Below are 23,683 nucleotides of genomic sequence, written 5' to 3'. Positions count from 1 at the left end.
AGAGGAGCACGTTGGAAGTTAGCACCTGTATTTGTGCCCCTTAATCTCTGGACCTGTAGCACTTCCTATTGACCCCTTCTGACCATTTAGTGCCACTATTACAGACTTGACCCAAAACAAATTGCCGCAAGTGACAAAGTGGGGGAGGAGGGAACGAGGTAGCTGACACTGTCAATGCACTTGTTGCAACTCAGAATGTTTTCTTTTTTTTTTCAAGAGAGACTTTTCCCTTCTCGTATGCATGATGGCATATGCCATTATTTTCATTGCCCATTGAGGCAGTTATGAACTACTGCCAAGCAATGACCTTTCAAATGTGAGACGTGACCGGGGAAAATGACTCTGTTGCTCTGTGCTTGATATTTCTGGTCTTGTAATGAATCACACTGACTAATTACCTCTACCCATAGTGAAGGTGACAGGTTGTGTTTTCACCTTTTACTTGGTTGGTTGGTTTGTGTGTTAGTTTCCTAGACAGATTATGCAAAAACTACACCAGTGATTTCCACTTATTTTGTGGCACCTTAGCACGTGATGTGAACATTCATTCATCCATTTTCTGTACCGCTTATCCTCACTAGGGTCGCAGGAGTGCTGGAGTCTATCCCAGCTATCTTTGGGCGAGAGGCAGGGTACACCCTGAACTGGTCGCCAGCCATTCGCAAGGCACATATAAACAACCATTCACACTCACATTCACACCTACGGGCATTTTTAGTGTCTTCAGTTAACCTCTACCATGCATGTTTTTGGAATGTGGGAGGAAACCGGAGTACCTGGAGAAAACCCACGCAGGCGCGGGGAGAAACTCCACACAGGCGGGCCTGGATTTGAACCCAGGTCCTCAGAACTGTGAGGCAGATGTTTTAACCAGTTGTCTACCGTGCCCCTTGATGAGAACAGTTTGCTTATTTTCAAACCCCACCTGAGACTTGGTAGAAGAAGAAGAAGAAGAATCACCTTTTATTGTCATGAACATGCATGCATGCACATGAAATTTGTTCTCTGCATTTAACCCATCACAGTGAACACATACACATGTTAGTGGAACACACTGGAGCAGGGGGCAGCTGAAGCGCCCGGGGAGCATTTCGGGGTATCAGTGTCTTGCTCAAGGACACCACAGCCGTGAGTCCGGGGGATGTTGGTGGATGGTCCAGTCGGGATCTTGATCCTAGATCTCCCACGGTGCCAGGCGATGATCTTAACCATTGGGCCATGGCTGCCCAATGGTAGAGCGTCTTCATTGTTTGTCATTGTACGAAAAGTGAAAAATAACACACAAGACATTAAGAGACTACTGTTTTGTTCATGGCACATCGCCTAAAGGAGATTGGTGCCCCACTTATTTTGTTCTTAAATAAAAACACCAATAGGAACACTAAACACAGAGCAAACTGTACTGCTTGGTGGAAACAATGTTGTAAAGATGAGGAGATAAATGCATTACAGTGAGGTATTGAAGAGCGCTTTGCTGAGCTAATCCTGCTGGAACTTTCTTATCATTTATTGTCAAATATAAAAGAGGCTGTAAAAGTTGTGTGTCACACAATGTGTGCAATGGAGTAGTTGAAGGAGTTATCAGGCCAACGGGCCGTGTTTCATAAGCGTGCATTGTGGACAACTCACGCTCACGGGGCCCTTTCTGAACTTCACCACTGTGCAGCTGTTTGTCGCCATGCTCAAGGGCATCAAGCATGTGTTGGTGAGACACACGCACACACACACACACGCACACACACAAGAGTGTTATGTTCAGACTCAGAAGTTGTCCAAATTGGGCCATGTGGCAGCCTTCTCTTATAAAGAAGCCATATACATTTGGTGGCTGGCTAGGCATTTATCTAGCATAATGTGATTGTGCTGACATGGCCTCACTCTAAGTGGCGCTGGGTCAGGGTGGGCCACATGGTTAGGGACTGGCTCCTCCCCTGGGCCCTGTTTTTACTCACAGTAGTGCTGGCCATTATTAGTCCAAATGTCAGGCATCAGAAGAGAAAGCTCGATGGAAAATGAAGCCTCAAGGTTTAAGCGATGCTTCTCCTTCCATTTCTCTCCCTGTTTGTCTTCACTGGTTGAACCCACGTTACCTTTAGCACACTGCATGGCTTGTAGACTGTTATATCGTGACAATCCTTCAGATGTTTTTGAAGGTGCAGTGTTTTTGGGTGAAGGTGAGGTTGGTTGCAACATATTTATCACACTCGGCTGGTGACCAGTCCAGGGTGTCTTGCCCAAAGTCATCTTGGATGGGCTCCAGCTCACTTGCGATTTGGACAAGCTCTGTAGAAAATGGATGGCTATTTATCACCAGTTTGCCTGGGAATATTCTCATCCATCCAGGTCATTTCATTCTCAGGGCATTGAATCGATCTCAACTGGACTGTTCTGGTTGTCTTAGACAGCTAATCTGTCCTAACTAAGCCTTGTTGCAGGAACTGATGAAGCCTGCTCGGATGAGAGGCGAAACATCTTCTAAGAGAACCAAAACAGTCCCGTTGCGGTCGATTTAATGCGCTATCACCAGTTTGGTTTCAATGAAGCACTTGTTGTTCGCCCAGGTGTCCTTTATTAATGGTGCTTCGTTGAGAGTACTCGCTTTAGGGCATGATGTTTCAATATGAAAATTTAGTAGGAAATTGAACAAAAAAAATTACATTGAGCAACAGGAGCACACGCCACAACAACAGCAAGTCCTGCTTCAACACAGTTCATATTGAGGCATGCACAAAAAAACTTTTGCCAAGGGTTATGGCATGTTATTCTTATATCTCATAACATTCCATTTAAAATGTCAGTTTTAGTGCATTACTCTTTGTCCATTCACTGCTTATCCTGTTCAGGATTGTGGGGAGCTGGTGCCTATTTCAGCAGACAGCGGACAGCCAGCTAACTATGATAGGGGCGGAAGAATACATGTGGACTGAAGTCACTAAATCCCAGTTGGATTTTCAAAGAATAACACTTGCTGTATTTATGCTTGTTCATTAGACTGCTCATGTTCACTGTTCACCATGGACATTTTTTATATGGATACAATAAATCACTACATCATGTTCACAAGTTATTGAGCCCCTGAAAATGAAATGAAGATGTTTTTTTTTTAATCATTTGTCAACACTTCAAACAGCAAAATTGTCTCAGCACAAACGAAACAGCTCTTTGTTTACATTCAACAAGAAAGTGTTGAAGATGCAGCAATCGTGACGGGCCGGGCCAGTTAGAATGAGTTTTAGAATCCTTGCTGGTATGAGGTTGTGGGTATGACTTGTGTTTGGTGCTTTGCTGCATGGCTACAAACTACAATTTTGTTTGCACCTCTATCAAGCATGTCCATATTACCACGTGACTGACCATCACCCAATATGCCTCAAGTTCTCCGCCCAACAACAAAGCTACTTTACTGGACTGTGGACAGGAGTGTGAACACCAAAAACGATTACAGTATAAGAGTACTTATGCTAATGTATCAGCTGAGCTGTGGTATTCAGTTAATTTAGCGCAGTGGTCCCCAGCATTTTTTGCACCACGGATTGGTTGAGAGTATGCATTTTTTTCACAGACTGGCTGTCAAGGTGTGGCATATATTAATTCATTCATTCATTCTTTTTTCCATAACGCTTATCCTCACTGGGAACACTGCTTTAGGGAGGAAAGTTCATCTTGAATTTCGTTTACCCCCTAGCCTCATGTTTTTTATTAGATCAGCTCATGATCTAAGTTCCCCTCTGACATATTTCCTTCACCTGCCTGGTACTGCTCTCCTTTTCCATACCCCCGCCCCGCGCTCCAAACTTCACTTCCATCCCTGTGTCATCCATCGTCCTTGCGACAGAGATTCTTCTTCTCACCTAGGGAGTAATGGCTCATTCTGAATGAACGTCTCAGCACTTTCATCTACAAATATCTCTTGAGTGACAATCTAAGAAGAGGCAAAAATGCCAGTCAGATTGCTGTTGGAGATTGGCCAGGGGAGATAGAGGAGCCAATCTGTTCTGGCTGAAAGTTGAATCATTTCACCTAAAGTCGAGTTGGTGGAAGGACTGTGAAACGAGACGCTGCTTTAAGTTATTCTACTGCAGGGGAGCTGAGAAGGCTTTGGAGAAGAGGTGCTTTCTTGCTTGCCTGTTATCAAGAAGTACACTGGAGTAGTGATGTATCCAAACCATGAGCTTCGTGTTGTAAGTGGGTCAAAGTTCAAAGACTGGTTGGCCACATCCGATAGAGGGGCACCTCCGACGTTTGATCCACCCATCCATTTTCTATATCGCTTGTCCCCATTAGGGTCGTGGGTGAGCTGGAGAGGCGGTGTACACCCTGGTCTGGTTGCCAGTCAATCACAGGACACATGCAGACAAACAACCATTCACATTTGGACATTCACACCAATGTACAGTTTAGTTAGTTTGCATGTTTTTGGAATGTTGAAGGAACCTGGAATAACCCCATAAAACCCACAAAAGCACAAGGACAACGTCCAACCTCGACACAGGAAGGCCAAAGTTGAGATTTGAACCCAGAACCTCAGATGTTCTTCTTCTTCCTTTTCTTCTTCTTCTTCTTGCATGTCTTTTTTCGATCGTCAGCTCTGTTGTAGCAAGTCAGTCCAGAGTTTTATTATCCTGGTTAGTGACGCCTAGATCGCCATTTGGTGGATGATGTTTGGGGCACCTGGTGATGACCTATTCCAGGTTCTGTAGAGTGGGTCTCCACATGTCTCAGATGTGCAAACAACTGGAGCACCATGCTGCCAGGTCGATAATGGTCCCATAGATATCGTCATTATCATTATTATCATTATTAACTCGATAGGCAATATTTTACGTAACATTTAGCTTTATTAACTCATAAACATGTAAATGTAAACTACCTTTATGATGACGCATACTTGATGCTACTGCAGTGTCAGGGTTCTGTGCCGTTCTTCCAAAATGGTAAATGGACTGCATTTATATAGCGCTTTATCTACACCATCACAGTGCCCAAAGCGCTTTACAAAGCCTCACATTCACCCATTCACGCATACATTCATACACCAATGGGCGACTGCTGCCGTGCAAGGCGCTGCCAGGGCCACTGGGAGAAAATTTGCCCAAGGACACTTCGACATGTAGAGATTCGGTCACTAGACAAGCAGCTCTACCTTCTGAGCCACAGCCGCCCTACACCAAACTCATCCAGTCATGCCCTTATGGACCTTGCAAGAAAGACCCAATTGGTGCCCAGAAAGTTGAAAGCATTGAATATTCCAAAATGTCTCGATGAAGAGTTAAGATTCCTCGGGACTAAGGTCGAGAACTCCAACCCCTGGTCAATGAACTGACTGATAGTTATGTCCTTATAGTGTACATGCTATAAAATGTACATGTCAATCCCTCCCCTCTCTGCTGCACTGTTGCTCCACTCTGTAGTGGCTTCAGTTCTTGACCATTCCCCACATTCTACTCCTAGCTAGAGGAATAATATATCCATGTTTGTGTGTGTGTGTGTGTTTGTGTGTGTGTGTGTGGGGGGGAGGGGGGGTGGGGGGGTTGGGGGAAGGGGGGGGGGGGGGTTCAAGGGAGCTAGTGTAGCCCGCGATGAATGGTGCTGTTGAGGCAGCACACAAACATGTACACACAATATTGGGGATCACTACAAAGGCTGAAATGATACTGTCAATCAAAATCTTAATGGCCTGCCTGCCCTTTCAACCCTTTGGGGGCAAGAGTGGAAGAAGCTACATAGAGTAAAGGACTTGAGACGCGAATGCAAACATCTTCTTTAATAGAGACTATATCGCTCGAGCTGGAGTTCTTTGACAGCTGTGGCCTTTCCATACTGGGCCTGAAGACCAAACAGTCCTTGGCACACACGCACACGCACACACACACAGGCACGCACACACACACACACACACACAAACACATAGAGCGATGCTTGGCCTACATTTTATCAGCATGTCTCAGTCACTTTTGACCGAGATCAAAGCAACACACTAGCAGCCAGCAGAGCATGCATGCATGCATTATCAATCACGTGTGTGTCGCTTTCTTTTTATTGGACAAGAAAACATATTTCAGAGCAAAGATCAAAAGGAACGAAAGACAGTAATTTTCTAGATGGTGGGGGTAGATGCACAACCAAAAACCATATGCGCCAGAATGGGTTTTAAATGAGAATTTCTTTCTCCTCCTCCAGTTCCATCTCTTTAAAAGACAATACCTTTATGATCGCAGCATGACATGTTATCTCAAAGGATGCAGAGGGAATTTATTCACTCTCACTCTTGACTAATGCCACTTTTATAATAATAAAAAACATGGATGAATGAAAACAGCAGTGGATGTCGGCATGTTGTTTATTACATTCATTTTTTTATTGCAAAGGTGGGAGATGCACGCTCAGCTGTTTTGCCCCCGTACACACTTGAAGATGTCTGCGTGCAGGTCGCTGATGGATGCTCTCTGACTGGACGCAGCTCACGTCGACAGGCAGCTGAGGAATGCGTCCAAGCAGCTCAGCGATACACTCGCCCAAACACGCACCGACACGTTGTTTCTAGGCAGTATACTGGTGCAGGTGGTAGTGAATTAAAGCTGGACACTTACTGCACCTTAACACCATGTTCGGCCAATGCTTTTGCCTCTGCAGGCTCTCTTGTTGTGAGTGCATGGATCTCTCATCCCCATCCATGTACAGTGGTACCTTGATTTAAGAGTTTAATTCGTTCCTTGACCGAGCTCGTAACTTAATTTACTCATATATAGTGTTGGGGAGGAACTAAATACAAGTAACGAGATTATGTAATCCATCCATCCATTTTCTGAGCCGCTTCTCCTCACTAGGGTTGCGGGCATGCTGGAGCCTATCCCAGCTATCTTCGGGCAGGAGGCGGGGTACACCCTGAACTGGTAGCCAGCCAATCGCAGGGCACATACAAACAAACAACCATTCGCACTCACATTCACACCTACGGGCAATTTAGAGTCTCCAATTCATGCATGTTTTTGGGATGTGGGAGGAAACCGGAGTGCCCGGAGAAAACCCACGCAGGCACGGGGAGAACATGCAAACTCCACACAGGCGGGGCCGGGGATTGAACCCCGTGCCGCCGAGATTATGTAATTTACTTACAAAATGTATGTAATTGTAAATCATTACATTACTGGGAGAAAAGGTGTAATTAAATTACAGTTACTTTTGTAAACTTATCTGGTTTCACATATATAGCCTGCTTGAAACACACATTTTGACTCGCAACACAAAGCAAAAAATCGATTAAGCGACAGCGCGTAACTCGAAATACTAATAAATTGGGCCACTCGTAAGTCAAGGTACTGTAGTATGTCATGTTCTGTGTTTTGGCCTGTTGGTAATATGTTTTCACTCTGCCCACAGTCTGCCGTTAGCCGCACCTGCCTGCAATCAGCCTTGGCTGGTATTTAGGTGTGGCTCCAGTGGAAGGCAGTTGTCAGAGTATCGTACTGACGGGTGTTTTGCTTCCCAACATAACTCTTGTATCATTGCATCGTGTTTGTCTCGTTGGCTCCAAAGAGCTTAAGTTTTTTTTTTATTATGGTCTTCTGTGACTTTGTGGTTCCGTTTCTTCTATCGAGGCGTTTCAGAAGTACTGAAATTGTTTTTGCCTTTTACTATTTCTGTGATTTTCTGGTTCGTTTATCTTGTGTAGATAGTTTTTCTTTCCCTCTTTTGGTACCTTCCTTCCACTGTGGCTCTGTCCACAATGTTTTCCTTTGTGTAGCTTTCCTCGTGTCTTATTTCTTGTGACGACCGTTTCTCATCGTTTTTTGTTTCCCGTTATTATAGTACTTCGCCCTCGTGTTACCGTTTATAGCTTCTTTTTTTAGTTTTTCGCTACGACCATTTGTCGTCGCCGTTTGCCATTTCGCATTTATTGATTTTTCCTCTATGTTTGAATAAAACCTGTGCAGCTGTTCCAAACATTTTACGTCTGTGTGATGGTCTATTCTCCGGCCGTTTGCTGACCTTACCAGTTATTAACCTCTTTCTCTCACTCCTCTGTAGTAGGTACGCCAGGTGCAATTGCATCTGCTGTACTTATATTTTGCAGTAGATAAATTAATAATTGCTAAAAAAAAAAAAAAAAAAAAAAATCCATCCATCATTATTATTTATTGGTGGCACTTCATATTAGTGTCTTTCCTCCTGTGCCTTTTATCCTGAACCGAATAAAGCGGGTTATTGCCTTATTTTGTGGAAATGTACTGCTGCAGAATCACGACCGACTGAGGCTAGATTTCCATTCCAATTTAGCGCCTTTATCCAAATGGGTGACACATGCTTGATAGGACTGTGTTTACACTGACGGAACACATGAAACAACCCTCATGTACCAACGGCCAAATTGCAGGTACTGTAAATAACTCCACAAGCAACAACACTAGGCAATGACAACACAGAAGTTAACAATAACCCATAAATGACATTAAAGGTTATATACCGTTTAGTGGGCCAGGGCTGACTCTTTCCCACATTCATTTAAATGAGGTACCCACCACATATCTCTACTGCCCGCCATCGGCTATTATTTTCTTTGTTTAATGATCGACAAGCCTCTAATGTAACAATTTTCCATTACATTTAATGGTTCATGCTTTTCGCTGTAGTTTAAATCTATTTGTGTTGTTTGGGCAGACACGGTTTCCCAAATGTATAGTTTTCCTAACCCAAATGTGTATGTGAACGTGGACAAAGGCAAATGTACTGTCAATAAATAATCAGTCCAATTCAATTGTTTTGAACTTTTCTATAAACGTGCTTTCATCCATCAACATAAGTAATAGTTAACATACTGACATACAGTATGAACGAGACAATATTAGACCATTGATGCTGTCTGTGTGATTGGTAAACTGCGTGATTGGTAAACTGTGTGGAGACTGTTCATGATGCGTTTAAAGGCAGCTTAAAAAAATGTGTTACGACATGAAAAGGAAAGGAACGGAATTGCATTTTTTAAGTGGCTGTAAAAGTGTGGGGCAGGCAGAGGGTATAAATTCAGAGAAGTGTGTCCCCTGTCTCCCCCTCATCTATGCCCTTGTATACGCCACCAATCAGCGTATTTGGATGACATATTGTTAGGCGACACTGCTTGCTAGCGCTAATGTGTACTGACACTGTCGCTCTTCTTACTTTTGGCTTTGACATATTTCTACTTCGGCTGCCGCATCAAAATGACTTTTCGCTCTTGATCTTTGTCCAGTCTAGCTGCCAAGTCATTGACTTGCACGCTGACACATTTTCAGAAATAAACAGATACAGTGCCGTACTTTCAGAAAGTACTTTCTTTTCGTCATCTCAAATTCTTACTTTTTTGTCTCGTTGCCCCACTTTAATGTTTAAGATCGTCAAGCTAATGTACATATGAAACTCTATATGTTTACTTTACAACAGAATACAGATGCACCGCCACAACGGCCTGCACCTCAGCAACTCAAGTTGCGTGACCCGGTCGTGTACAAAAACATTCTGTCACGTGACAACCTCCTGTCATCACATAAGCGTCACTTCAACAAGAGGATCACAGCTGTGAACTCTCAATTTGCATCAACACTTACAAACCGACATTCTCTCATTTACCTTCCGTGTCCCAAGTGTCATTTAATCACTTGTACTCTCTGCAGTCTTTGCCTTACATGTCCTCTCTATTTCTTCCCCTCCTCCTTCCTCATCCTCAGAACCCATTGAGGATTTACAACAATGCCGCCGTAGACTGGATTAAGCTCTATAGTGTCTGACGGGTAGGGAGGGGGAAATCAATGAGCACATGTGATTTCCTAAGCTGCTAACCATCCTCTGACATGTCCACCAATTAGCTGTGTCAAATGAGGATATGTTACCTACCTGTACAAGGTCGTTAGATAAGTATTTGCATACCTGTCACGCTTTATGTGCTGTGCTGTGTGTAGGTGTGTGCGTGTGTCTGTTAATTTGTTTGTGTGGCACGACCCTTGATGTCCCACCCTCATTATATGCATTATGCTTGTGTGGACATTTTGTGTAGAAATGCTCGCTAGGATGGAGGAGGCATATGCGTGATGGAATCATGACTCAGTAATGTGTCCTTGTGTGCTCCCTTTGTCTTGATTACCAGTATGCATTGCTTAATAACATTTGGGATTACACCATGTGCAGCTTGTCACACTCGGTGTAATTACATCCACTTTGGAGAAATGAATCGAGAAACAATTTTGTAATAATTTAGATTTTTATGACGCAGTTAGTGCAGGCTTTCTCGGCTTGCACGCATACCCATTGCTACTTCTCTTTTTTTCTGCAGTCATAGCATGACAATGACAGACAAAATGATGCCTTTTTATTTCTTTCCTCATACCTGGCGTTTAAAAACATCCTGCATCAGGAAAGTAACTTGGCAGTATCTTGAATCAATAATTGCAGAATACAGTCCAATTACAATGGTAATGACGAGTGAATATAAAACAAATCTTTCGAGACTGATGACAGTTTTAGTACATGCTATGCATTGCACATTGTACACTCTTGTGCCTTTATAGTGAGAGTGGGATGAGGGGATGAAGCGATGAGGTTGTAAACATGTTGACAGCAAAAGGGGCTTAACTTGAAAAAAATCCAACCATTTTTTTCCTCCTTTAATAATCCTTCCGTGACATTTCTTCCCTCTATATGCTGAATGACATATTTAATGACGTTGTGCTCTGTGATCACACGTAATAAAACAAATGTATAATGAAGATCCTCTGCCTATGAGAGCATTGTGACTAAATGGAATTGAAAATGTGAGATTGTATTATTAAACTAAACACAAAGTACTAGTTTTGTGAGTTCTGATTTAAAGGTTTGATTTGAGTGGCTGATAATGGTCGAGTCACCAACGGTGAGGGATGCCGTCAAGCTGAAGAAGGAGTCCTATCGGGCCTTTTTGGCCTGTGGGACTCCTGAGGGAGCTGATGGGTACCGGCTGGCCAAGCGGAATGCAGCTCTGGTGGTCGCTGAAGCAAAAACCCGGGCATGGGAGGAGTTCGGTGAGGCCATGGAGAAAGACTTCCGGACGGCTTCGAGGAAATTCTGGTCCACCATCCGACGTCTCAGGAGAGGAAAGCAGTGCACCACCAACACTGTGTATAGTGGGGATGGGGCGCTGCTGACCTCGACTCGGGACGTTGTGAGTCGGTGGGGAGAATACTTCGAAGACCTCCTCAATTCCACCGACACGCCTTCCCATGGGGAAGCAGAGTGTGGGTTCTCTGAGGCGGGCTCTCCTATCTCTGGGTTTGAGGTCACCGAGGTAGTTAAAAAGCTCCTCGGTGGCAGGGCCCCGGGGGTGGATGAGATTCGCCCGGAGTTCCTAAAGGCTCTGGATGTTGTGGGGCTGTCCTGGTTGACACGCCTCTGCAACATCGCGTGGACATCGGGGACAGTGCCTCTGGATTGGCAGACTGGGGTGGTGGTCCCCCTTTTTAAGAAGGGGGACCGGAGGGTGTGTTCCAACTACAGGGGGATCACACTGCTCAGCCTCCCTGGTAAGGTCTATTCAGGGGTGCTGGAGAGGAGGGTCCGTCGGGAAGTCGAATCTCAGATTCAGGAGGAGCAGTGTGGTTTTCGTCCTGGCCGTGGAACAGTGGACCAGCTCTACACCCTCGGCAGGGTCCTCGAGGGTGCATGGGAGTTCGCCCAACCAGTCTACATGTGTTTTGTGGACTTGGAGAAGGCGTTCGACCGTGTCCCTCGGGGAGTCCTGTGGAGAGTGCTTCGGGAGTATGGGGTACCGAACCCCCTGATACGGGCTGTTCGGTCCCTGTACGACCGGAGTCAAAGTTTGGTCCGCATATCCGGCAGTAAGTCGGACTCGTTCCCGGTGAGGGTTGGACTCCGCCAAGGCTGCCCTTTGTCGCCGATTCTGTTCATAACTTTTATGGACAGAATTTCTAGGCGCAGCCGAGGCATAGAGGGGGTCCGGTTTGGTGGCCTCAGTATTGCATCTCTGCTTTTTGCAGATGATGTGGTTCTCTTGGCTTCATCAAGCCATGACCTCCAACTCTCATTGGAGCAGTTCGCAGCCGAGTGTGAAGCGGCTGGGATGAGAATCAGCACCTCCAAATCTGAGACCATGGTCCTCAGTCGGGAAAGGGTGGCATGCCATCTCCAGGTCGGGATGAGATCCTGCCCCAAGTGGAGGAATTCAAGTATCTTGGGGTCTTGTTCACGAGTGAGGGAAGAATGGAACGGGAGATCGACAGGCGGATCGGTGCAGCGTCTGCAGTGATGCGGACTTTGTATCGGTCCGTTGTGGTAAAGAAAGAGCTAAGCCGAAAGGCGAAGCTCTCAATTTTCCGGTCGATCTTCGTTCCTACCCTCACCTATGGTCATGAGCTGTGGGTCGTGACCGAAAGAACAAGATCCCGGATACAAGCGGCCGAAATGAGTTTCCTCCGCAGGGTGTCCGGGCTCTCCCTTAGAGATAGGGTGAGAAGCTCGGTCATCCGGGAGGATCTCAGAGTAGAGCCGCTACTCCTCCGCATTGAGAGGAGCCAGATGAGGTGGCTGGGGCATCTGATTCGGATGCCTCCCGGACGCCTCCCTGGTGAGGTGTTCCGGGCATGTCCCACCGGGAGGAGACCCCGGGGACGACCCAGGACGCGCTGGAGAGACTACATCCTTCGGCTGGCCTGAGAACGCCTCGGGATCCCCCCGGAAGAGCTGGATGAAGTGGCTGGGGAGAGGGTAGTCTGGGCGTCCCTGCTGAAGCTACTGCCCCCGCGACCCGACCCGGATAAGCGGTAGAGAATGGATGGATGGATGGATGGCTAATGGTCGAGTCACTGATAGTGTAGTGTTCATTAGCCTGACTTCAGTGCAGGCAGCATGGCTTCAGTTCGCACTTAGTGATGTTGTAGATGTGAGTGTAAATGGTTGTTTGTCTATATGAACCCTGTGAGTAACTGGTGACCAGTCCACTTTCTAGTTGACCTTTTGTCTGAAAATAGCAGGGATAGGCTCCAGCTCCATGTAACCTTAAACAGCATAAGTGGTATAGAAAATGGAGGATGGCTAGCTGTGCGACTTCACAGCATGAAGGCCCAGCACTCATACCTATTGAAATAGAATTAATTTAATTAATTAATTTAGACACATTTTATATTATTTCATACCTTGCATTCTGTATATTCCAGTATTTGTAGGTAGATACTTATTTTATAATCCCGTGAGGAAATGTTCATGTTATTTAGTTCTAATTCATAGCCACAGGGAGAGGATCGTGGTTATGCCAGCCCACACTGCCATTCGCAATGATGATGAGGAGGATATGATGGGGATGGAGGTTGAGGGGCTCCATCGAGGGGTCTCGCACAGGCACCATTCAAACTTGCACTGCCCCTGATTTACAGTATGGGGCCACACCATCAGCTGATTTGGCACACTTCTTGAGAGCAGCGGTCCCCAGTCTTTTTTGCACCACAGACTGGTTTTGAATACAGACATATTTCAACGGGCTGTCGTAGCTGCTGTGCAGCAAGACTGAGACGCCCACACCCAACGTAGCCCACCACCTTGTCAGCAGCCAACGCGTGCACTCAGCCACCGTCGCCGCCCACAAGTGGAGGCATTTGCGGGAAACTTTCTTGTGCACCACGGGCTTGCAGTTGAGCTAAACTAAACTGAAAAATGAGCAAATCTGTTCATGAAGTGATCGCATTCAGTACGGTCACTCAAAACATTTATTTGGTTTGAACTTTGAGCCCCAGCTACCGCCGTCGCACTTCCCCCCCAAAGGAATAATAATAATAAGAAGAAAATTAAATGCTTAGCAGTACGCAAATGCACACTGATACAATCGAATTTGGTGCACTTTTAACATTTTCAGTGCGCATGTGGACCTGCGCAACACTAATGTGCACACCTGTTTACGAGGATGTTCTTATGTTACTTATTTAATAAATGTATATGATGGCCCCAATTTTGATGCTAGAGGAAATAGTTTTTAATTTTCATAGCAAAAAAATTATAAAAAATAGATTAAATTAAAACAGTTTCATTAAATGGCTTGTGGTCAATTTCAAGGGTGAATACTGCAGCTTGACATGTTTGTTTGTATGTAACTTTAGCACATAGTCAACCCTGCAATCACATGCTGCATGATCGATCCAACCAGGAAGTCATCAGTAAACTGTACCGGATTTCCAGTGACAGGTAGCAGTGTTTAGCATTTATATAAGTCCCTGTCAGTCCTTCCCTCCAAGAAGAAGATTGCGCTGCTCTGGGTGCGTCTTAGCATCCTAGAATATAGTGTTCCACTTTCTCAGGTCTGAGTTGGCTTGGCTGACTGATTTCAGGACAGCTGTGAGTGAGGGCCACTCACTGCTCTGTCAGGGATGGAATCAGAGGCACTGGACTGAGGCCTGCCATCCTCTGTTACTCCTACTTGTCAGCTTTTCTCGCTCTAATGGCTTCCCATGTGTAGAACAGTCCAAGTGAAGAGGAAAAATACATATTCTCCTGGCACTTGTCTGGATGTGTGTTTCATGCAATCCTCAGAAAACATCAAGAATTCAAGGTTACCATAGAATAGATGCATTGTCTTGCATTGTGTGCAAGACAAAGGGGCCACTGTAAAACACTTCTATTCAGAGCTCAAGTATTCGGGAACACTGCAAACATCCACGATTAGAAAGGCACTAAGTGGAGCACAGCCCTCCCACAATCAAGATAACAGAAACCAACCAGGTTGGTTGAGAGCAACCAGCATGATATAGTAGTGGTGGATAAAGATCACAAGGCAGTGGTGGTGATAGATGTAGCAATCCCAAGTGATAGCAACATCTGGAAAAAGGAACACGAAAAGCTGGAGAAATAGGATTGGATGAAGAACTTGAGAAAATGTGGAGGGTGAAGGCAATAGTGGTGCTCTTAGTGATCGGGGCAGTGGTGGAAGTAACCCCCAAGCTGGCTAGATGGCTCCAGCAGAAATCAGGAACGACATCCGACATCTCCGTCCAGGAGAGCGCAACAAGATCCTGCACAGAACCTTCAAAGCCTCTGGTAGAGGACCCGAGCTTGGAGTAGATACCGCCCGGGTGGGCGAGAAAACTATTTTATTCACTGCTGTACAAAGGTCTAAGACTACCACAAGCTGTGTTTTTGTATGAGCCTTTTTCACAGTAGTCAATTTTGACTTGTAAAACATGAACTAATAGGACACATTTGCGCTTGAAGGAACAACCAATTACATTTTGATAATAATCTGGATCAGGGTGCATAATTATTTATTTATTTTTACCATATGCGCCAATATGATACTATTGTAACTGTCTAACCCTCAGAAACATCTTGGCACCTCCCATCTGTTCCCCAGCCTCTATTAACCAGGACGCGTGTGATGCGCGTGTCATGGTCTCTGTTTTGGTTTGGGTTGTGTTTAGTTTTGTTCCATGTTTTCCTGTGTTCCATGTTTGTCGTGTGCTCATTAGGTTGCCTCCCTGCTTCCCTGCAATTGGGTGCACCATGTTCTTGCCTTGCGTTACTCTCCTTCGCCCTAACCACGTACGTGACAGAATGAACCGACCAGAACAGGACCCAGCGGGAAGAACATGGCGTCACCCTGGACACCACCAAACTGCCTCCCACCGTCCTCAGCCTGCCATCCATACCTACCCTCCTCCAGTAAGCCCTATTGTTCAGTCTTTTCTGTCCTTTTCATCGGGTCCCCCCACTTGTCCTAGTTATTCACCATGCCCTACTATTTTACATCCACACGTTTCTTTAGATTCAGATTTTTCTGATTGTGAAGATGGCCCCGATTTAGTTAACCTCCTGTCTGATTCTGAATCTGACACAGATTTAGATTTTTCTGGTTCCTTCCCTAGTTTATCCCGTCCTCGTCAGTTTTTGTCACGTCTCCCCGTTTCCCACCCCAGTTAGTCCAAATCCTTTCCCTCTGACCTTTTCTTGGGCACCCGTTTGGCCATCTACCCGGGACCGCCGCGTGGTGGCCAACGGAGGTGCCCAAGTAAAGGTCAAATTTTGCCCCCTCGTTGTTTTTCCCCTGTTCACAAGTCACTTAATTTTTCACCTGTTCCCACACGTTGTTCCACGGCTCCAATTAAGTCACGTCTAGTCAAACCTGCCCCCAAGCCACCATGTTCAATACCAGCCATTTTTCCAAGTTCACCTTCCCGAGACCTTGTGCACTCTTCCACTCCCGTACCCTCTACTCCCAAACCTCAATGGCGGCAGGCTGAGGAAGCGACTGCAGGCCCCGTTCCTGCTCCTGGGCAGCTGCGGCAGGCTCCCGATCCTGCTCCTCGGCAGCTGTGGCAGGCTCCCGTTCCTGCTCCTCGGCAACTGTGGCAGGCTCCCGTTCCTGCTCCTCGGCAGCTGCGGCAGGCTCCCGTTCCGGCTCCTCGGCAGCTGCGCCAGGCTCCCGCTCCGGCGGCGCTCGTCCAGCGGCCGCCACCCGTCCCCGCTCCGGCGGCGCTCGTCCAGCGGCCGCCACCCGTCCCCACTCCGGCGGCGCTCGTCCAGCGGCCGCCACCCGATCCCGCTCCGGCGGCGCTCGTCCAGCGGCCGCCACCCGACCCCGCTTCGGCGCCGTTCGTCCAGCGGCCGCCACCCAACCCTATTGCCTGGCCCCTGCATTACCATTGGGTTCGGCACCGTGGCCGTCTGCCTGAATGGCCCTGTAAAGACCCTGGTGCTTGGCGTCCTGGACGACCTCCTGAACCGCTCAGCCAAGCACCTCACCTCGGGTGGCCTGGATGGCCACCAGACTGACCTGAGGGGTAGACTCTGTGTGTGTGTGTGTGTGTGTGTGTGTGTGTGTGTGTGTGTGTGTGGTAATGCATTGTTTTGTTTGCTCAGTTCTTATGCCAGGTACCTTTCTTGACACAGCCCCCGTAATTTTTAATGTGGATGAAATTCACATTGTTTTACCAGACCTTCACCACAGCCACCTTCACTTGCTGCTTGTTTGTACCCCATTTCATTTTTGTCTTCAGTAAGTGAAAAGCATTCTCCATTTGTAAAACTTAATTTGTGCACTTGTGTTTCTATGGATTTATCTTATAGCAGGTTCTGAGCAGCCAAGAAGCAGCACAGTCATTAATGTTAAGCAGAATGTGTTGTGAGATGATGATTTCAGCTCTGTTAATACAAAACCAGCCAAATTCCAAACTTCCAGTTAAATTTTCTACTTATGTATACCTGGCAAGTAAAGACTAAAACTTGTACACAAAAGCTGCCATGGCCAACAGCTTGGCATACGTCTGTGGGTTTAAAGTGAGTAGTAAGGCAGTCATTAAAAATATGTTCTGACAAGCAGTTTCTCACAGGTACTGAGCACTAAGCAAGCTCCTTAACTGTCTCCTTCCACAACTTTTACTGTCTGAACAGCAGTCCAAAAATAATTAACGCCCATTCTGCATTAAAAAAAATATTGGAGCAAGTGGAGTGATTGGAAAGTGGAGGAATGAGACATCTACACAGGAAATCTTGAGGCAACATTCAAACACAAAACCTCAGAACTGTAAGTGCCAACCACTAGTCCACTTGCCCATGTATAGACTTTCCGACTATTCACAGGAACATTTATAGTTGCCTACAATTGACACGGGATGGCAGAAAAGTACTACTTTTGTGTAAATGTATCTTCTCAACTCATTTCAACATAGTTCCTTTGCACCAAGATGGAAGCAATGGCCTGAGCACAAAAACACAGATACTGTGGGTGAGTTCTTCACTGAATAACAGAGGGTAACATCCGCATACATATGGGCATTTATTAATGCCAAACTGCAAATACTGTATGTGGGGCCAGGGGGGTATGCAGGATAGGATTTAGTTTGGTTGGTTTGCTTCACTGTGTTTTTTCCTGATCTCGGCACTGATATTGTGTTAAGTTTTACTTAGTTTTCACGTTGTTCGTTGAAGGCAAATGTTTTCTGATGCTACCTAGCTGCAAATAAACTGACGCAGCCATCTAAAATCGTCTCACCTGATCATTGAGCTGAGGGACATCTGTCGCTCCCCATTCTCCATTAAATGGTGAGTAGTTTTACTTGGTTTTAGTTGTATTCAGTGGTTAATGTGTTATACTTCACTGCTTAAAACATCAGATGTAGCATTAATAAAGGTGACACGAGGGCGACAGTCTGAGCCTGAAATGAATTGATTCACTTTCCTTGGAGATTTTTTTTTGACTTGGAAGTCAACCAGCATCATGGAAGAGATTTTGTTCAGCAGCATATCTGTATATTTGTTGAGCATCATCTCAGGGTGTAATGCAAGCTTAAAAATAAAGCTCCCTCTTTATTTTGTTTCTGGATTTTCATTGTTCTCCAAATCCCATGGCTGTGGCGTGAGAAAGAATCCAGACAGGAAAAGCCACAACATAAATTCCCCTAATTTCATCATAATGAAATGTGTTGTGTTTCCTCCAAGGCTGAGTGTGTGCTGGCCTCCGAACTCTGCCCACCCCATGACACAGGCATCAGAAGCTTGCAAACAAAGGCTACACAAAGTGTTTGATAGCAACCGTGAAACTACAAAGAGGTTGTTTGTAGCTGATTATGTGCCGAGATTGGAATCATGATTGGGTACTTCAAATATTTTCCCTCACCGAATTTCAAGGGGACTTTAACAAACGAGGGCTGGCTTAGCTGCTAACTAGCTTAGCATAATGAAGTCGACTTATGGCCTCCCTAATCACCAAATGATTCCTATACTTCAAGTGTGGTATTTTACATTGCATGACTCCAGGTATTGTATATGCATCTATGTACCGGTAATAATCAAAACCATTATTATAGCAATTCTACACATACAGTATACAGAATATCTACTGATAATTTAGAGATGAACATCCACAAATTTACATGCCGCAGTCGTGTTTGATCGAAAAGATCTAAGGTGTTCTTGAATTTCTATTATATCCCCCAAGCATATTATACTCTCATTAATTCTTAATGATGTCCATCAAAGCCAAAATGACATAGAAAATGTCTTATACTTTCATCCATCCTGTTCAGTGCTTCTACTACCTAATTGGAGGAAGCAGCCTCCAGGCTCACCTGTTAAATCACCAAGATACAAAATTCCAAATCATTTTCAAATTTGTTAAGAAAAAAAAAAAATGGATCCAAGCTATCATAAATAATCAAATTATCTAAAAATAATTTTTACTGGCTTTATCACAGAGTGTAACCCATTCAGCATCCTTTAGCCCATACCCCCCCCCCCCCCCCCCCCCCAGGGTGAGTCACTTGCAGTGGCTGCTAATGTGGCAGACACAAGTGAACATATTCCCAGTCTACTCTTACACTTAATTGATAAGTGAGGTCAACGGAAAGATGCACATTAAATCATAGCCAGCGAACATGCCTTCAACATTTCTCCATAGTCTCTTTAGGCTTCCTACAACTAAAAGGCACTATTACTTAATAATTCAAGCAATCTTATTATTACTAATTGGTAATAATTTCAGAAACATAATCCCTCATTACATCCAGGTTAGTTATTCAGTTTTAGAGACTTTGGTACATTCGTGTGATAGCATTGTTTCAAAGTTATTTATTTTTTTGTCATTGACATCAAATTAAGCATTGGGTTAGTGGTATTGGATGTTGGCTATAATAATCCATAGGCAAAATATGCTTAGTAACAATATTTAAATCAGGAATAGACTTTGACAAGATAATGGGTCCTAATATTCCAATGAGAAATTAAGTTACATCACACTGCGTAGGTGGATGTAGAAGCACAAATAAGGTGATGAAATTAAAGCGCAACGTATCATGTTGCATTACTTTGCACAAATCAAATGGATCTTCTCCCTTTTTGAACAGCAGTAGTTTGGTGTAATCATAGTTGGACTCCCAGTTACCTGTTTGTCCTGTTGAGGTATTCTCAACTAAAATACTGAACATCTGTCAGTCATGATGCTATTTCAAAAGTGTGTAAGTCAAGAATGAAATTAATTTGCTCAAATAAAATTATTCTGACTTTTTTTTTGTTCCATCACAGTATAAAATAAAATAATGCACCCAATCATATATCCACAGAGGAAGCAGGCCTATTGTAAATATGGATAAATTATTTTAAATATGAATCTGATATCTGTCAATGGGACTGCACCGTAAGGAAAGATCATTTACAGTATATCCTGTCAATGCGAGTCTGACATCATCAACTATACCAATCACTAACAAGCATCTACTTGAAATGACACACCCACAGTGAATAATCAAAAAAAAAAACAGTGGTCAATCAAAACTATAGCGGTGATGGACCATTGAATATGGTGTTAGTATGGTACATTATATGGATTTAGACCATTACAAGGGTAATGTAACATAAAGATAACCAACAGTGTATTGAAAAGATGACCGGCAATAATTGGGGAAAGAGTTAATCCAGATCAAATAAATGGTCTGTAATGGGTAATAGTTTTGTTTTATTATTGTTTGCTCGTTGTTGTTGTGTAATTGTTAACATGCATTTCTGGCATGTGGACGCGGGCTGTTTCCGGTGCTCAGTAAACGTAAACAGAGAATTGGAATTGGGCACAGAGATCTGCAGTATAAACGCAGCCTAAAATAAATTTTAACTTTTAACTAACAATTCAGTTCAACTATAACAAACTACAATTTGCAAAATTAGAAATTGCATGTGAATTTTGATGTTAATGTGACTGAGTATGATTTTTAAAGAACTAAACTGAAGACTTAATGCCGCTTAATAAATACATTGTAGCATATCCAGTCAAGTCTGCGATAACGCAACAAATATGCCCCTCGGCTTTGAGCAAAAGAGGGATGATTGGATACTCAGTGCTTTGAGACGTTGCTGCCTCACCGCTGCTTTTTTTTGTCCATGAACTCTCCTTTGATGTTTTTGGAAAAAGTCATAAATATTCATCAATGAACCATTTGTTCTTTGATATGAGTTTAAGTACTTTGGGGAATGGCGTTGCTCTTAAAGACCTTTCCATCCATCCATTTTCCATACCACTTATGCTCACCAGTGTGACGGGAATGCTGGGGCCTCTGCCAGCTATCTTTTGGCCGAGAGGCGCAGTACACCCAGAACTGATCCCAAGCCAAAGACTCTGTAAAGTGATTTCAGTGATTTGTTTGTAAATATATTCAATATGTTTGAAGATAGGCGGCACGGTGGACGACTGGTTAGAGTGTCAGCCTCACAGTTCTGAGGACCCGGGTTCAATCCCCTGTCCCGCCTGTGTGGAGTTTGCATGTTCTCCCTGTGCCTGCGTGGGTGTTCACCGGGCACTCCGGTTTCCTCCCACATCCCAAAAACATGCATTAATTGGAGACTCTAAATTGCCCATAGGTGTGACTGTGAGTGCGAATGGTTGTTTGTTTGTATGTGCCCTGCGATTGGCTGGCAACCAGTTCAGGGTGTACCCCGCCTCCTGCCCGATGACAGCTTGGATAGGCTCCAGCACGCCCGCGACCCTAGTGAGGAGAAGCGGCTCAGAAAATGGATGGATGGATGTTTGAAGACAAGTGTTGAAAACAGGCAAAGACTGAGAACAATTTAGTACTGAATTGTTGAACTACAGGGCTCTATTTTTGTGGTCTGCGCAATATACACCGGAGCGCAAATGGTGGCTGAAAGTCAGTCTAAACTTTAGGTGCAAGACCGTTGGTCTAACTCTATTTTGATGAATTTGATCAAGGTGTAGGCAGATACGTGAGCTCTGCGGACATGTGTGGTGGATAAGACATATTTCATTCATAAATATGTGAACAGTGGACATTGAACCCTCTGAATCATTGCATAAAGCAATCAAATGATCCCATTATTATTATTATTATCTTCATTATTATATTTTTTAAATCATCCCACTGGCCAGCATGCAGCTATGGGGCTGGGGAGTTCCACCAATGATGTAGGTAGGGATAGATAACATGACGTCTGTGGACATGTTTAAGTCCCCTGCGGTTATCAGCAGCTCATACTGTATTTAACCACATTGCATGTTGCCACATCAGCCAAGAGCAGTGACAATGCTCCAGTCACGCACAGATCACTGCGTCCTGTTTCATTTATAGAGAAGTCTCCATGCGAGACTATTGCACCGCTCTTAAAGGGAAAGAAAGAAGCCGCTTCGATTGGACAGGATTTAAGTCAGCTGTGAACACACCCAGACCAGCGTAGATGTCCTACTTTTAATGCGCTGGGGCTACGCTGGTCCACGAAATTACCAAAACTGGGTCTAGCAGTTGCAGAGTTACGCCATGCGCAGAACTAGGTTTGCATTATTCACAAAAATACAGCGCATTCCATTACTTTTTTTTCACCATTTAAATTGTCTGGATTTTTTTTTGGTATGGCTAAAACCAACCACAAGTATGCACCTGGGCTTTCTTGCATTAGCTGCCCCACCCCCACTGTATAGTATAATGTAAGTACTGAGCTCCTTCATTCCAGCAGTGTCTATCCAGCGCAAAGTTGCATTTAATAATAATAACTTGGCCCATATCTACCACTACAGCATGCAGTTAGATAGCAAGCTATGCCTACAACCCAAAAAATGCATCTTTCCTGAAGTGTTATGTGTTTTTTGTCATTAGGGATACAGTGTCTCTGTTATGTGGACCCACGCACGGTGCATCGGGCGAGGCGGTGACGAGTTGGATGAACCCGCCACCATTTCATTGACTAGCCTGCTGGCTTTCTGGCCCGTTGGCTTGGATTTGAGCTTATATTGTATGAACATATTTGAGTGATAAATGATAGTCGAGCAGGGCGTGTTTTCAGCGCCTTCAACGGACACGCCCACAGCGTACACCCACAGCGTACGACAGGAAGGAGGAGGTCTCTATTTTTCGCGATTTTGGAGCCTCATTTAAATACTTTATTTTATGCTTTTTTCCCTTTACAGGAGCTTTAATTGCAATGAAAAAGAAGTGGAAGAAGGATAAGAAATTCCATTCACGGCAGTAGCCAACGTTCCCCGAGGTACTGCAGTACGTTTTTTCCCCCTTCTCAGACAGAAGTTGGCAGTACTTGTATATGTAAACTGACAGAATGAATCACAATGCTGTAAGTAATAGGCAGACTAGGACTTGTTTTGGCTGACTTCCACAATGCTGAAAATGAACTTGAAATATTTCGGCCCTTAAGGGGAAAAAAGGTATTGGACTAGTAGAGACCAGTGCAAATTTCCACCGGTTATTATGACATTAACATTAAAATAAATCATTTTCATTTATCTTTTGTCACTCAAAATATGCATCACAGCCACCAATGTGTGACACATGACGCCAAGATTGATTGAACTATATTCAATAAATGCAAGAAAAGAAGAGTTTCTGAAGGAAACAGAACGTTTAATGCTACATGCTATATGAAATATAATAAAAACAAACATCGCTCACAGAGCCAAGCAGATGGCAGCTTAAAATCATGTGTGACGATTCAGGTGACGTCTTACTGTCCATATGTGCTGACGCTGTGTGCTGAGGTTCAGGAGCAAAAATCATATTAACCAGGCAAAATAATAATAAATTTTAACTGACTATTTTACAAATACAGGTATATATTTTACATTGCTATGTGAAATAAACCTTTTAATTCAAGTTCACAGCTGACTAAATGCTCCACACGTGATAAAATGATGATGTAACACAAAAACACTACATTTTTGGTTCGCAGCAGGTGG

At 44.5% G+C, this 23,683-nt stretch overlaps 1 protein-coding gene across 3 annotated transcripts in view; it reads left to right on the top strand.

Moving 5' to 3' along the window:
• LOC133483740 (MICOS complex subunit mic25a-like) overlaps positions 1–18,309 on the top strand; it is a 132,563-nt gene extending 114,254 nt beyond the window's left edge. For all 3 annotated transcript variants that reach the window (XM_061785388.1, XM_061785387.1, XM_061785389.1), the window contains 2 exons: positions 15,471–15,663; positions 16,237–18,309. In XM_061785388.1, the coding sequence (XP_061641372.1) occupies positions 15,471–15,663; positions 16,237–16,773 (730 nt within the window). In that variant the 3' untranslated portion in view covers positions 16,774–18,309. The remainder of the gene's footprint in view (positions 1–15,470; positions 15,664–16,236) is intronic.
• The last annotated feature ends 5,374 nt before the right edge of the window (positions 18,310–23,683 follow it).

This window comes from Phyllopteryx taeniolatus, chromosome 9 (assembly GCF_024500385.1).
Source record: "Phyllopteryx taeniolatus isolate TA_2022b chromosome 9, UOR_Ptae_1.2, whole genome shotgun sequence".
Classification (NCBI taxonomy): domain Eukaryota; kingdom Metazoa; phylum Chordata; class Actinopteri; order Syngnathiformes; family Syngnathidae; genus Phyllopteryx; species Phyllopteryx taeniolatus.
This window is presented reverse-complemented; position numbering and strand designations above follow the sequence as displayed.